The sequence below is a fragment of the Martes martes genome, assembly GCF_963455335.1.
Source record: "Martes martes genome assembly, chromosome: 5".
NCBI lineage: Eukaryota > Metazoa > Chordata > Mammalia > Carnivora > Mustelidae > Martes > Martes martes.
In genome coordinates, this window is record NC_137892.1 from 19557721 (window position 1) to 19571531 (window position 13811).

General features: G+C 56.0%; 1 protein-coding gene across 1 annotated transcript in view; it reads left to right on the top strand.

The window, feature by feature from the left end:
• Positions 1-13811, top strand: part of ADAMTS2 (ADAM metallopeptidase with thrombospondin type 1 motif 2) — a gene marked incomplete at both ends in the record, with an annotated part of 216512 nt that overhangs the window by 70037 nt on the left and 132664 nt on the right. Inside the window, one exon of the mRNA XM_080804804.1 lies at positions 2637-2796. Coding sequence (XP_080660930.1) covers positions 2637-2796 — 160 coding nt within the window. The remainder of the gene's footprint in view (positions 1-2636; positions 2797-13811) is intronic.

Sequence of the window (13811 nt, forward strand, 5' to 3'; positions counted from 1 at the left end):
GGAGGAAAACTGGAAAATTCATAAATATGTGGAAATTAAACAACACATTCTTGAACAACCAGTGGGTCAAAGAAGAAATCAAAAGGGAAATTGAGAAAATATCTTGAAACAAACAAAAATGGAAACACAGCATACCAGAACTTCAATAATACTGCAGAAGCAGTTCTAAGAAGAAAGTGTATAGTGATAAATACCTATGATAAGAAAGAAAGATCTCCAATAAACAGCTGTTTGCAAGAAATGCAAACAGAATATTGGAAAGCTATCTGCACTCCTGTACTCATTACAGCGTTATTCACAGTAGGCATGAGGGCAACCTAAATGTCCATCTGTAGATGACAAGTTGATAAACGTGGTCTGTATATACAGTGGAATATTACTCAGCCTTCATAAAGAAGGAGATCCTGCCGTTTGGGACAAGAAGGATGAAACTGGAGGATGTAATATGAAGTGAGAGACGCTAGCCACAGAAAGACAAACATAGAATCAAAAATACTCAAACTCAGGGCACCTGGGTGGCTCAGTTGGTTAAGCCTTTGACTCTTGAATTCAGCTCAGGTCATGATCTCCTCATTGTGGGATCGTGTCCCTTGTAGGGCTCCCCACTCAGTGGGGAGTCTGCTTGGGATTCTCTCTCTCTCTCTCTCCTTCTGCCCCCCCCCCCACGTTTTCTCTCTCTCTCTCAAATAAATAAAATCTTTAATTTTTTTTAAAGATTTTATTTATTTATTTGACAGATCACAAGTAGGCAAAGAGGCAGGCAGAGAGAGAGGGGGGAAGTAGGCTCCCTGCCTAGCAGAGAGCCTGACTCGGGGCCCGATCCCAGGACCCTGGGATCATGACCCAAGCCAAAGGCAGAGGCTTCAACCCACTGAGCCACCCAGGCACCCCTAAATAAATCTTTAAATAAGCATTCAAACTCCTAGCAGGTGGAGAATAGAATGGTGGTTGCCGGGGGCTGGGGGGGAGGGGAGAATGGGAAGTAATGGTCAAAGGGTACAGAATTTCAGTTACACCAGGTAAGTTTTGGAAATCTGTTATACAGCACAGTGCCTATAGCTAACAATGTTCTATCACATACTTAAAATTTGCCGAGAGGCCAATATTATATAAAGTGTCCTGACCAGGAAAAATATGGTGGTAAAGGGGGTAAGAGGATACTTTGAGAGGTGGATATGTTTATGCCCTTGACAGTGGTGGTGGTTTCGTGAGTGTGTGCTCATTCCCAGACTCATCAAGTTATATACATTAACTATACACATCTTGTTACATGTCAATCATATCCCAATAAAATGGGTAAAAAAAAAACCCCAAAACCCGAGTGGGTCATAAATGTGTGATCTCAAGGAAATACATCTGTAGGTCGACACAGTGGTGGCCCCCAATGTGAGACCATCAGTTTATGGATAATAGATGGAAAATCAAAAGCATGGGAGCTGGACGGGGCAGTGATGGCTGGCGGGCCTAAGGGAGGGTAGGGCTATGCGCCTGTGATTGGGGGCAGTGGCAATTGGGGGGATCTGAGCCAGGTGTTGAAGAGAGAATGGGAGTTTACCAGATGGCCAAGGTGAGGAGGGCCAGCCGTGAGGGCTGTATTGGCAGGATGGAAATGTCCCAGCCATGGGGGTAAGTTGTGTGAGCCAGAGGCTGGGAGGGCAGTGGCAGACTGAGGGCCTTGGCAGCCAGAGTACATATAGAACAGCCAGCGGGGACAGGGGTCTAGTGAGGACTGTCCAGCAGGGAAAGGCTACGGCCTGTCTTGGGGAGGCAGCAGGTCAGTTGCTGTAGAGTCAGGGCTGGTGCCCAATGTGGAGGAAGGGATAGATGCTGGGGGCACAGGGACTCTTGTCAGCTGCAGGGGTGCATGCTCCATTCGGGGCGTCCACTGCTCAGCAGCATGCACTGTGGTTAGCCTGTGTTTTTTTGTTTGTTTGTTTTTTTTTTAATGTTTTGTGACCTCTATGTAGTTATTTTTATGGCTGTTTAAATGTTTTTTTTTTCTTTTTTAAGATTTTATTTATTTGTCAGAGAGAGAGTACAAGCAGCGGGAGCAACAGGCAGAGGAAGAAACAGGCTCCTGGCTGAGCAAGGAGCCTGGCGCAGGGCTCGATCCCAGGACCCTGGGATCATGACCTGGGCCAAAGGCAGATGCTTAACCATCTGAGCCACCCAGGCACCCCAGTCAGCCTGTGTTTTGCAAGGGAAACTGGAATTCGAGTTTTGAAACATGAAATGTCATCATTTTGAGTGTTGGGTTTAGAACTTTGAAAATACTGTGTGGGTCAACCTGAACATGTCTGTGGCAGATTCAGTTCCCAGTTGGCAGTTTGGGCCTTTGTCTTGGGTTTTGGGCTTCTGGGGGGTGGGGTTGGGGATGGCTCAGATAGAGCTTCTTCCCTGATGGAGCTCACCACCATCCAGGGCTCAGAGACTAGAAGAGCTCTGCAGAAGGGACCTCTGGGATCACCTGTCTATGCCCTCGCTGGCCCAGTTCAAGGCTGCCTAACAGGGGTGCTGGGAAGGATCCTTCTGGTCCTGTGCGTCTGGTGGGAGGTCCCCCGGGACCCTCCTTGCTGTTGCCCATCCTTGGTCTGCTGTGCTCTGGGAATTTGAACCATTTCGTTTTTGCCCTGCAGGCTGGCCTGATCCGTATGGAGGAGGAGGAGTTCTTCATCGAGCCCCTGGAGAAGGGGCTGGCGGCCAAGGAGGCTGAGCAGGGCCGTGTGCATGTGGTGTATCGCCGGCCACCCACCCCGAGGCCCCCTCCTCTGGGGGGACCACAGGCCCTGGACACAGGTAAGGCTGCTTGGTGAGCCCAGCCCCAGTTGTCCCCCTGGGGACCCCAGGCATCCCTTTTGCAGGCCTGGTCTTAGGCCGAGCTTGAGCCCTGCTCTCACTGACCACATGGAATGGTGGGGGTGCTGCAGAGCCAGGGGGGGTGGGGGGGCTCTGCTGTCACTGCACATGGGCCGCAAGCTGGCAGGTCTGGGACCTCCATAGCTGGCAGTGGAGGCTGACCAGGGGCCCCATTCTGCTGCTTGAGGTCCAGCCAATGTCGGGAAGCAGGGGAAGGACAGAGCAGGCCTGCACCTGGGCCCGTGTCTCATGCCCATGTCTCTGATCCTGTGCCTGTAAAGAAGATGTCTGTTGGCCTCAGGTGGCCTCCCTCTTCCTCTGTGCAGACCACCTTCCCTGCAATCACGACTGACCACCCCTCCCTAGCTGCTCACAGAGAAAGGCCCCAAGCTGTCCTCTGGCCCTATTCAGACCCTGCTTCCTCTTAGAGACATGTGTCAAAGGGAGGAAGGGGAAGGAAGTGCATGACAAAGACCCCAGAGGTGCCCCCATGGCCTCTGCAGCCTGTGCACAGACTCAAATGGTTTTTTGGTTGTTTTTTTTCCTTTTGAGACTTAGAACCAAAGTGCACTCTGGGCCCAGGAGCATGGGAGATTCTGGGTGGGCCTGGTGATAGCCCCTGGCTACAGTCTCTCAGATCTCAAGCCCAAACCTCCCCCGCATTCTTGGGATCTTGCGTTCCAGGCGGCGAGGAGGCCAGGTTGGGGTCAGACCGTGGTCCTAGCCGGCCTCATGGTCCTCGGACCCCAGGGACCAGATGAGGCTGCCTTGCCTATGCCTAGTCATTAAGGGCTGGGCTCAGCCCTCAGCCTCTGGTGCTGGCCCCCTGGCTGCAGGTGGCCAGGGCAGGTGACAGCAGCGGGGCCTGGAGGCCTGGGTCTTGGGTCAGGGTCACCTGCATGTTGGCTGAGAACCCCAGAGGTCCCCTCAGACCAGACCAGCCATGCTGTGATTTGTTGGGGGCACTCCCATCACCCCAAACAGCCCTGGCTCATTTATTTTAGGTCTCTAGGTCTGACTTCCCATCTTGACAGATAAATTGGGTGCAGGCCGGCAGGGCATCATTCTAATTTCAAGGAGTGGTGTCAGGTACTTTGCACAGAAATTGTTCCGTCAGGAAGCCCAGCGCTGTCTAGAGCCGATCAATACTTTGGGCAGACCCTTTTTCCCAGGTGATGAATTGCCCGTCTGCCAGGCCTTCCTCAGCCTCAGCCTTCCTGCCTCTTTCCTACCCTTGGGCTTCTCCGCAGGGGGAGGAATGGAGAGTCACCAAGTAGGGTGAGGGTAGGAGTGAAAGTGGGGGCAGTGGAGGTGCTCCAGACCAGGGGTCAGGCCCACACTGGCTGGCTGCCCTCGGGCACGTTTGGGCCTCTGGCTTCTGACGTCTCTGTCCAGTGGGATTAGAAAGGCCTAGTGTCTCAGAGAGCTGAAGGCTTGCCACCTTGGGCCTTGGGCTTGGTGCTTCTGGGTTCCACTTAGGCTAGGTGAGGTGGCGTCTGCCAACAGGGGCTGCCAGGTGCCCGAGGCTGTCTCTGATCCCAAATTCCATGTGGTGCTGTCTCCTGAACATGGCAGCCCTCCCCCGTGGCTGTGCTGGCCTTGCCTTATTACTTGGGCTTTTGTTGGTCTTTTGGGACCTTCTGTTAAATCCATCCTCCCCTCCCCTTGCCATCCACCTGTTGCTGGTGAGAGCTTGGAACTCAGGATGTAGGAAAAGAGTTTCAGACTCAGAATAACCTCAGAAACCAGTGGCCTTAAAGGATGTTGGGGAGGGGTGCCTGGGTGGTTCAGTCAGTTAAATGTCTGACTCTTGATTTCTGCTCAGGTCTTGATCTCAGGGGCGTGGGTTTAAGCCCCATGTTGGGCTCCATGCTAAGTGTGGAGCCTACTTTGAATAAAAAAAAGTAGATGGCGTACAGGTTGGAGACTGAGGTGCTGGAAGGTGGTGGGGTGCGGTGAAGGTATTCGGGGTTGGGCTCTGGGCCTCAGGCCTGGGCCGTGGGTGTGTAGGCTCCAGGCTATGGGCTGTGAGTGGTAGGGCCAGGCCGCAGGCCCAGGGTCTAGGGCCAAGGCCCCTTTCCGTGATATCTGTGCCCAGTGCCAGGATGACCCTGTGTAGGTGACTTGGTCACCCAAGAGTACATTTCTCCCTTGATGTCCCTTCCCACCCAGCTCTGGGCTGAGGCCTACTCACTGGTTGGAGGGGATCCAAACATGTTATGCTGGGCCTGGGCTGAGGGCCCATGGTGACCTCAGATGGGTCCGGCTTTCCATTAGCCTGGGCCTTGTTAGGGCCCAGAGTGAAGCCAGGAGATATGTAGAAGCAGTGTCCTTGGCTGGGCCTGTTTGCTCTGTGCTGGGCACAGAACCCTAGGATGTGCGTGTGTGTGTGTGTGTGTGTGTGTGTGTGTGCAGGAAAGTCCTTTTCTTTAGTGAATTCTGATGGGGACCCTGATAGATCACTGTGGCTGAGGCTGAAATGAGCAGGAGGCATGGACTTGAGGCTTCCTCCTCCCTCCCCAAAGGCAACTCCTGGAAGTGGGTTTGAAACCCCTGTGATGGGCAGTGTGTAGGATGGGTCCTTCTGGGGAAGGGGAAACATCTGTTCTGGACCTTCCAGGCTGGGAGGTGGGCTTCTGGCTGGGTGTGGGGTTGCGGGTAGGGGTGCCTGGTGGGGGTTGGTGGGTGTGTCCCACATGTCTCCTCCAGGGTCCAAGACACATTGTCCTATTTTCCTTGAGCAACCAACAGCCTTCCTAGAATGATCTCGGGGGTCCACCTAGCCTCAAAGAATTGTTATCACTCATAGTCTCCATCATCAGGTCAGTTGCTGGGTTGCAGACTGCCTGGGGAAGTGGATGGGAAACAAACGTGTTCACATGTCTTCACAGACTCAGGCCTGGGCCCAGTTTGTGCACAGAGCAGTGTAGTGTATAACAGTGTTGTCCTTGGGCCACAGATTAGGGTTTCAGGGTGGGCAAAGGGTTGAGGGAGAAGAGGGGGCACCTTTTCTCTCCTCATGGCCCTGCGGATGTGGCAGAAGTGTCTCTGCTCCACTCTGCTGGACCCAGGAGCCCAGCCGGGACAGGAAGGCAGAGCTGAGGAGAGGGGACCAGGGTGGCCTTTTGGGGACAGGTGGTTGAGGCATTTCCAGACCTCGTCCATGCCAGGCCTCTCTCAGGTTACACTGGATCCCATTGTCTCTCCCCACTCAGAGTTAGCCCTATATCTAGGGCAATATGGTGCCAGGGGACCAAGTACCATCAGCCTTCCTGGTGTGTGTGTGTGTGTGTGTGTGTGTGTGTGCGCGCGTGCACGCAGGTGTGTGTTTGCACTTGCATACATACATGAACAGGGCCCCACTTGGAGTGCTGGGCCTGTGCCCGAGCCCTGGCCTGGCTGCCATCTGTCAACCCTGTCTGCGGTGGTTGAGGGGGAGCCAGGGCCGGCCAGTGTAGGGAGAGGAGCCCCAGTCTGGGCCGGAAGCCCTGCCTTGTACTTGCACCAGGGACCCTGGCATGTCACAGCCTCCTACTCTCTGGCTATTGCGACGTCTTACCACCAGCTGGCTCACTGAAGACAGCTGCAGTGTATTATTCTGTCACAGTTCTGGAAGGCAGAAGTCTGAAATGAGTATCACTGGGCAGAGGTCAAGTGTGGGCAGGGCCGTGCTCCTTCTGGAGGCTGTAGGGGAATCTGTTCTGGCCTCTCCCAGCTTCTGGTGGCTGCTTGTGGCCACATCACTCCAGTCTCTGCCTCTTGGTCACACTGCATCTTCCTTGTGTGTGACCCTCCCTCAGCCTCTTGCTCACAAGAATGCATGTGATTGTATCCAGGGCCCATCCAGATAATCCAGAACCATCTCCCCCGATCTCAAGACCTGTGATCTAATCACGTCTGAAGAGTCCTTCTCTGGTCCCATAAGGTAACATTCTCAGGTCCCAGGAAGGACCTGACACCTTTGGGGGCCACCAATCAGCTCAACTCGGAAGTGACCCAGCCCACCCATGCGCAGCTGGCTGTGCTGTGAACAGGATGCGCATCTGTGGAGGTGTGGGCGCCCCTTGCTCCTTCTCCGGGGACAGGGCTCAGGTGCAGCTCAATCAGGGCCCCTTCCCTCTGCCACTGCTGGGCCCTCATCGGTTTCAGCCAGACTGTGGGGCCTGGAGAGCTTGGGCCATTGTGTGGTTGGGCTGGCCCCAAGACGGCATGCACAGAGCTGGCCTGGCTGCAGACACAAAGGGCCTGCCTGTGTGCAGGAGCCTGCAGGTCCCCACGGCGAGCTGGGCATGTGGTCTCCCTGCTAGACACATGGTGCCACTGCCAGACAGTCGTGCCATCCCAAGAGCCACAAACTCCAAGGCTGGCAGGATGCAGCTGGCCATACCAGCAAGGACGGTGGCAAGGCTAAGTGCTTGGCCTGACTTTTACCTCCCTCCTTTTGACATAAACAATGGGAGTAGAGAATGTGTCTCTACTGAAAGGAAAACAGCGGGAATGTGGTGGGCACAGGGCCGGCCAGAAGCCTTGTTCAGGGGGCAGCCCCTCCTCAGCTCCCCTGACCATGACTTGGTGGGAGTATGGGGCTGGGGCAGTGATCCTCTCACGGTCAAGAGCATCCAGACATCAGAACTTTTATGGGAACCCTCATGATTTTGAAATGTTGCTTTACAATTCTAAAAAGCACCGTATGAGCCAAATAAAACATGGCCCCATTGGCCACCTGTGGTTGTGAGAGGCAGAGGCGGAAGTGCTGTAGTGGGGGCTGCTCTTCTAGGCCCCCTAAAGCCCCGGGGCATGGCCGTGGGGGTTGGGGCTCTGTGCTCCTGCTAGGGGGGTATTTCCTGTCCCACAGAACCGCCCTATGGGCCCCTGTGCCCTCCCGCTCTGCCTTGCGCTGGGGCATGGGTGAAGGAAGAGAAGTCAGGCAGCTCAGTGCCCATGACCTTGGCTGCCTCCTCCTCGGAAACAGACCGTGCCAAGCCTCTGCCCGCTGCTGTCAGGCTGCGGCATCCTCCTTGGCAGGCAGAGGAGGCATGCCGCCCCCAGGAGTGCTCTGCCCTGCCTCTGCCAAGGGAGGCCAGTGAGAGAGAGCCGACGGGGTGCTGGCACTGTGTGCTGCTCCATGTAGCTCCTCCACGTGGCTGGCCTGCAGTGTCTATATCCGGCGGCCCACAGTCTTTTCTCTGCTGACCCACTGCACATTTCTGTCCATCCCGTGACACTGGCTTGAGCCAGGTAGGAGTTTTCCAGGCTTCTGAGGAGTCGGGAAGGAGCTGTCCCAGGAATGAAGCTGGAGGTAGGCATGCAAGGCCAGGAGCCAGGGGGCCAGAGCTGATGCTGGGACCTGCAGCCTGGAATGTTCCAGAGGGTGGATGGTGTCCCGCAGGCAGTGGGCAGCCCTGGTTGGAAAAGGGCCTGAGAGGAGTTCTGTGTCACAGCCAGCCCACGGTGGTCCAGGCTGGAGGCAGGGAGTCTGGGGGGCTGGAGAGAGAGTGGAGTCCTATGAGGATAGGCCACGGATGGGAGGTGGGCAAGGCTCCACTTAAAGGCAGGTACCTCACCAGGTCTACCTCGGAGACACAGCAGGTGTGAGGTATAGGGGAGAGGCTGAAGCCTGCAGAGGGTGTGGAGAGGGTGCTAACTGGCTGGAGGCCAGCTTGGAGAGGCTTTCCTCTCCATAGTTGTTGACGTCCACCTCAGTTTCCTGTGACAGCGAAGACACATTACCACAAACATAGTAGCTTAAAACAACACAGGTTTATTCTCTTACAGTTCTGGAGGCCAGAAATCTGAAACAGACCTAAAGGGGCTAAAATCAAGGTGTCAGCAAGGCTGGTTCCCTCTGGAGCCTCAGTGGGAGGGATGATCTCTTTCTGGCCTCTCCCAGCTTCTTCTGGTAGTTACTGACATCCCTTGGCTGGTGACTGTATCACTCTGGTCTCTGTTCCCGCAGTCACAGTCTCCTCTTTTGTAGTCTAGTCTCTCTCTGTGTCCCTCTTACGAGGACACTTGTGATTATTCTTGGCCCACTGGGGTAATCCGGGAGAATCTACCCATTTCAAGATCTTTAATGTGATTAAGTTAAGGACAGGTTGAGTCCCTTGAGTCATAAAGGCAACACTCACAGGGTCTGGGGTTGAGGCTGTGGACATCTGGGGGCCGTGATTCAGTCTTCACAGTATCTAAGTGTTGAAGCCCGGGGTTCTGTCCGAGTGGGGAGAGAGGCCCTCGGTTGACTTTGCACCCTGAGCCCCGGCCTGGCTTGTGTCTGGGAGCTTCTCTCTGTGTCCCTGAACTGCTTGCTGGAGCCCTCTAGCTGGGCCTGGCCCTCTCAGGTGGTGACCTGGGGGCTCTCACACCGGATTTGGCTCCATGCCCCACCCAGCCAGCTCAGAGGTGCAGCAAAAGTCTGGGTGCCTTGGTGCTCCATTCCTGGGGCCCTGTCAGTTCCTCCTCATTCCGCCCTGGGCTGTGCCTACAGCTCAGGGACCATAGGAAACCCAAGGACAAGCGCTGGGTTGTGAAACCCAAGGCAGCTGGCCCGGCTCTGTGCTCTGGGAGGCGTGTTTCAGAGCTGAGAGCACCCTTGGCAGAGGCCTCAGCACTCTTGCTGCTCCGTGGCCGGCCCCCTGGACGGCTGGAGGAGATGCCAGCGTGGTGACGTGGCCTCATGCCGGAGGGGTGGGCGGGGGCTGGCGCTGGGGACAGCCGAGGCTGCACATTCTCCGAGGCCTGGAGTTGTCTGGGGTCAGACTTGGGAGGGTGCCCGGAGCTGTCACCGAGCAGGGGCACTTTCTGCCTGGGGTCCGCAGATGGGGGCCCTGTCCGGTGGGTTATGAGGGGAGGCACGACCGTGGTGAGGACTTGCCAGATGTGCTCCCCACCCCCCACCCCTCCCACCCCTGCCGCCAAGGAAAGCCCACGTGTTCAGCCGCTCTCCTCAGACATAAATTTAGCTGTCTCTGTGTCTCTGGCCTGCCCTCCTCCCTCGCTGTCTCCTCCTGAGTTGTTTGGGATCTTGTTCAGGGGTGGAGCTGGCAAAGCGAATTTGGCCCAGGAGAGACCTGATCTTCGCTGGGGCATCCTGAACAGATGATGAGTGCTACGTGGGAACACCGGCTTGGCTCTGGCCTGGGTGTGACCCTCACTCAGATGCAAGGGATGGTTCTTAGAAGAGCCAGACGGCTTAGTGTAGAGGTCAAGTGTACCTCCCTGGGCATTGTGCTCAACCCCGTGGTGCCTCAGTTTACTCATCTGTAAAACAGGTATTAATGGCACAGGGAGAAGGGGAGGTGGGAGTTGGACAAACCCATCCTCATCTCGTCCCCTGTGTGGCGCCTGTTCCGTGCTTGCTGTCACCCATTTAGCCATCCGTGTGATTCGGACTCTGAGGTCCTCTGCCCTCATTGCCCCTGCTCTGTAGCTCTCTCTTCCACAGACACAATCAACTGATGCTCCTTTCCTTCCCTTATGTTTGTGTTGCCATGTCCTCCAAAGAGCTTTTCCTTGGGATGTAGTAACCATGCCTGCTTTCCAGATAACATGTGGCTGGGGAGTGAAGCCGCGTCTGCTCTGGTTGTGTCTGGAGTTTAATTAGTGAGAGCAGTGTGTCTGGTTGTCCCCTCCACTGTGGGCTCTGCATGGCCTGCTCTCTGCAGGTCCTCAGCACAGCAGACTGGGATGTTTCTGGAAGAGACGTGATGTCTCCAGGGGCAACTTAACATGTCTGTGGTGTTTGTGCTTCTGATGTACCAGCCGGCCTGCCAGGGGTGGGAGCAGCTGGGCCAGAGTATCCCTGAGGACCCTGATGGGGCTCTGTCTACACCTCAGGTACCCCCCAGGACGGTTATGAAGAACACATTCCTGTGTTCTGTGTTCACGCAACGAGGGGCAGAGGGACAGGGTCCTAGGACACAGGCCTCTTGAGGATGCTGAGGGGCCCCACGGCCAATGAGAAATGCTGGCTCCCAGCCTTGGGGGGATGGGGCTGCAGAGATAGCTCCAGCAATGTCCGAAGGGGACAGAAGGCCCTGCCCCAGAAGCAGAAACTGGGTCTGGGCCTGGGGTCTGAACTCTGCTGCTTTGTACCAGCTAGAGACCCCTGATCACAGGCCCCGTGTCCTCTCAGAAGTCTCCATAGGGCAGCAGACACTTCAGTCAGCTCCATGCCTGAAGTGTTTTCTAGAAAAATGTCCAATTTTCCTTGACCCATTTCTCTTTGAAATTATACCAAGCAGTGCTGTGCACTTGGCCCTGAAGGAACTCAGAACTGGGAAAAGGTCACCCAATTAGGGGGAAATGTTGGTGTCTGTCTCTCTCCCTCCCAAGCTCAGGCTCCCCCTCTCCCTTGCACATGCACACATCCTCACCTGTGTCTGAAACGTGGGCTGCCTTCTGGGGTCTGGGCTCAGTGCTGGGGTATGGGCTTCCTCTGGAGCTGTGTGGCTGGACTACCTCCTGGGGACGTCTAGGCAGGGTGAGCTGCATGTCTGCTACAAGGTCAGGGCCCAGGCGAGAGGCTGCACAGGGTCTGGAGGAGTCTGGGGCCAGGACTGGGTGGAGGAGATGGCCTTGGAGCTGGGCTGGCACAGGGAGGTGGTGCAATGGCTTGGGCTGGGGACGGACCAGGCACCCGGTGATGCTCCCCAGTCATGGAGGGAACAAAAGGAATGACAGCAGTACTCCTGAGATGGGACACTGAGGCATAGAGGGGGTACCTTTGTTCTCTCATTCATTCGTTCATTCATTCCCATTCTATGTGCACCCACCTTGTGTCTGGGGCTGGGTTGGGTGCTGGGGATATACATCAGGGAATGAGCTTGCCAGCCAGGGGAGGACAGATAGTGAGCAGAGGGGGTAAATCTGTGCACAAGGTAAAATCTTGGGCCAAAGTGATGTGAGAGAGGTCAGGTGAGGGTGGGAGCTACTCCAGGTGGGAAGCAAGGCTGACCTGGCTGCCCTTGGGAAGGCGGCTCCAGATAGATGGGGCAAGCAGGTACAGAAGCACTTGACGCTGGGCCCGGGGAGGTGGGGAGGGCCAGGTCAGGGGAGGTGTGGTGCGAGGTGGGCCATATTCTCCCAGCAGTGGGAAGCCTTTGGAGGGCTCTCAGAGGAGAGAGTAGGAGCGGGGAGGCCTCTGTGGCACCCTGGGTGGGCCTGGTGGCCGATGACAGATGGCAGGCAGATGCATTCAGGATGCGCCTTGGAGGCAGAGCTCACAGGACATGGGTGTGAGGGCAGGGATCAGGGATGGCTTCTGGCTCTTGAAAGGATGGCTCCAGGATGGTGGGGAATGGTGGGGACACAGCTGAGGTGTGGATCCCAGGGGAGGAGAGGCAGCTCAGGAGGCCCGGCCAGTACAGAAGCCAGAATAGGGGCCATTCTTCTGACTTCTGAGCCCTGCCCCTCAGCACAAGGGGGTTTCCCAAAACAGATGGTGCCAGCCACAGGCCAAACCCATTTGGCTTCCAGACTCTAGGGGTTGGGGCAGGCACCCCAGACACAGCCTCACAGGTGGGAAGGTTCTGGGTTGCCCTGGGAGCTCCTCTCCCAGATGCAGAGGCCCTGCTCTGTGGGACAGGATTGCGGGACATGGCGTGCGGCCCAGGATCCCTGTGGATGTTCATGTGTCCTTGCCCCTCTGACAGGCCAGGCTTCTCTTTCCCACTCTGCCCCTGTGGGGAGGGATCATGGACCTGCTGGGGTGGGTGGGAGCTTGTGAGGTGTGTGGTGCAGGCTGTGCACCCAGCGGCACTTTAAGGTGGCTGTAACATGTGTGCATGCCCTTAGTGCAACCTCTCTTGTTATTTGGGTTTAGGGACCTCCTGGCAGGGGGCCTTGGCGTCCTCTTCTGTCACTGACCCTGCAGGCCACAGCCCGAGCCATCCCAGATGCCTGGAACCCTGGCTCTGAGGACTTGCTGAGTGGCTGAAATAATCATGGAATCCAAGCACATGACAGTCTCACGGCTGTCGGGGCAGAGCTAGGCTGGTTTCCCACGGCAGCCCCCCCAGTGTCTCCAGTTCCTTACCAGTACAGGGGGCTTTGCCCACTGATATTTCACTGATCCAGCAGGGAAGCCTTACTTTGGGCCTTACTTTGTGCTTCTCTGAAGAGGAAGCACAAAGCGAGGATGAGTGATCGCCTCACATTTGATTACTTCGTCTGTCTCCTCTTCCTTTTTAAGTCCTTGGCCCGTTCACCTCCTGGGGTCTTACGTATTGAGATAAGCCCTTTATCTGCTTATCGACTTTCTGTCATTGTTTGATACAAGGCTTTTTCCCAGGCTCCAGTTCCCCTTTTCTATTCAGTGTTACGGGTGTCTGGGTGTCCATTGCACAAAGGCCAGCCCTCCCAGAGCCCAAGTCTGGGAGTGATTCTTCTCCTGCCCCTGGAGCTGTGCTGTGGCTCAGGGACACACATTTCTCGAGGGCCTCTGGGAGGATGGGCTCACCCCTGCAGCCGTTCCCCAGAGCACTGCAGGCACAGCATCTCAGGGATCCGTGTAATGACCCCCTTGTACCTATTTTAGATGAGGAACTGAGGCAGTGACGGCCACGCTGGTAAGTTGCAGAGCCCCGTGTGTGGCGGGAGGAGCAGGCTGGTCACCAGGGCTGCCTGGCTACCTGTGTAGCATCTCCTCTGCACCCCCCAGAGCTTCCCACCTGCAGGCTGGCCCTTCTGGGGACACATATGCAGCAACGGAGGCCCCAGTGAGGGCGTGCAGCAGTATCTCGGGTCACTACACACACTAGCTGTAGAGAGAATCTTTGGCTTGCTGCGGAATTCCCATCATCAAGAGGAGTGCCTGGCTCACGGTCGGTGCTTACATGTCCGTGAAAAGAAGGAAGGAATACGGTCTTGGAAGTTTGGCTGCACGGTCCTCATTCCTGGGGAAGCAGTTGTGCCTGGTTGGTGTCTGAGGGCTTGCCACAGAACTTATACTCCTGGCA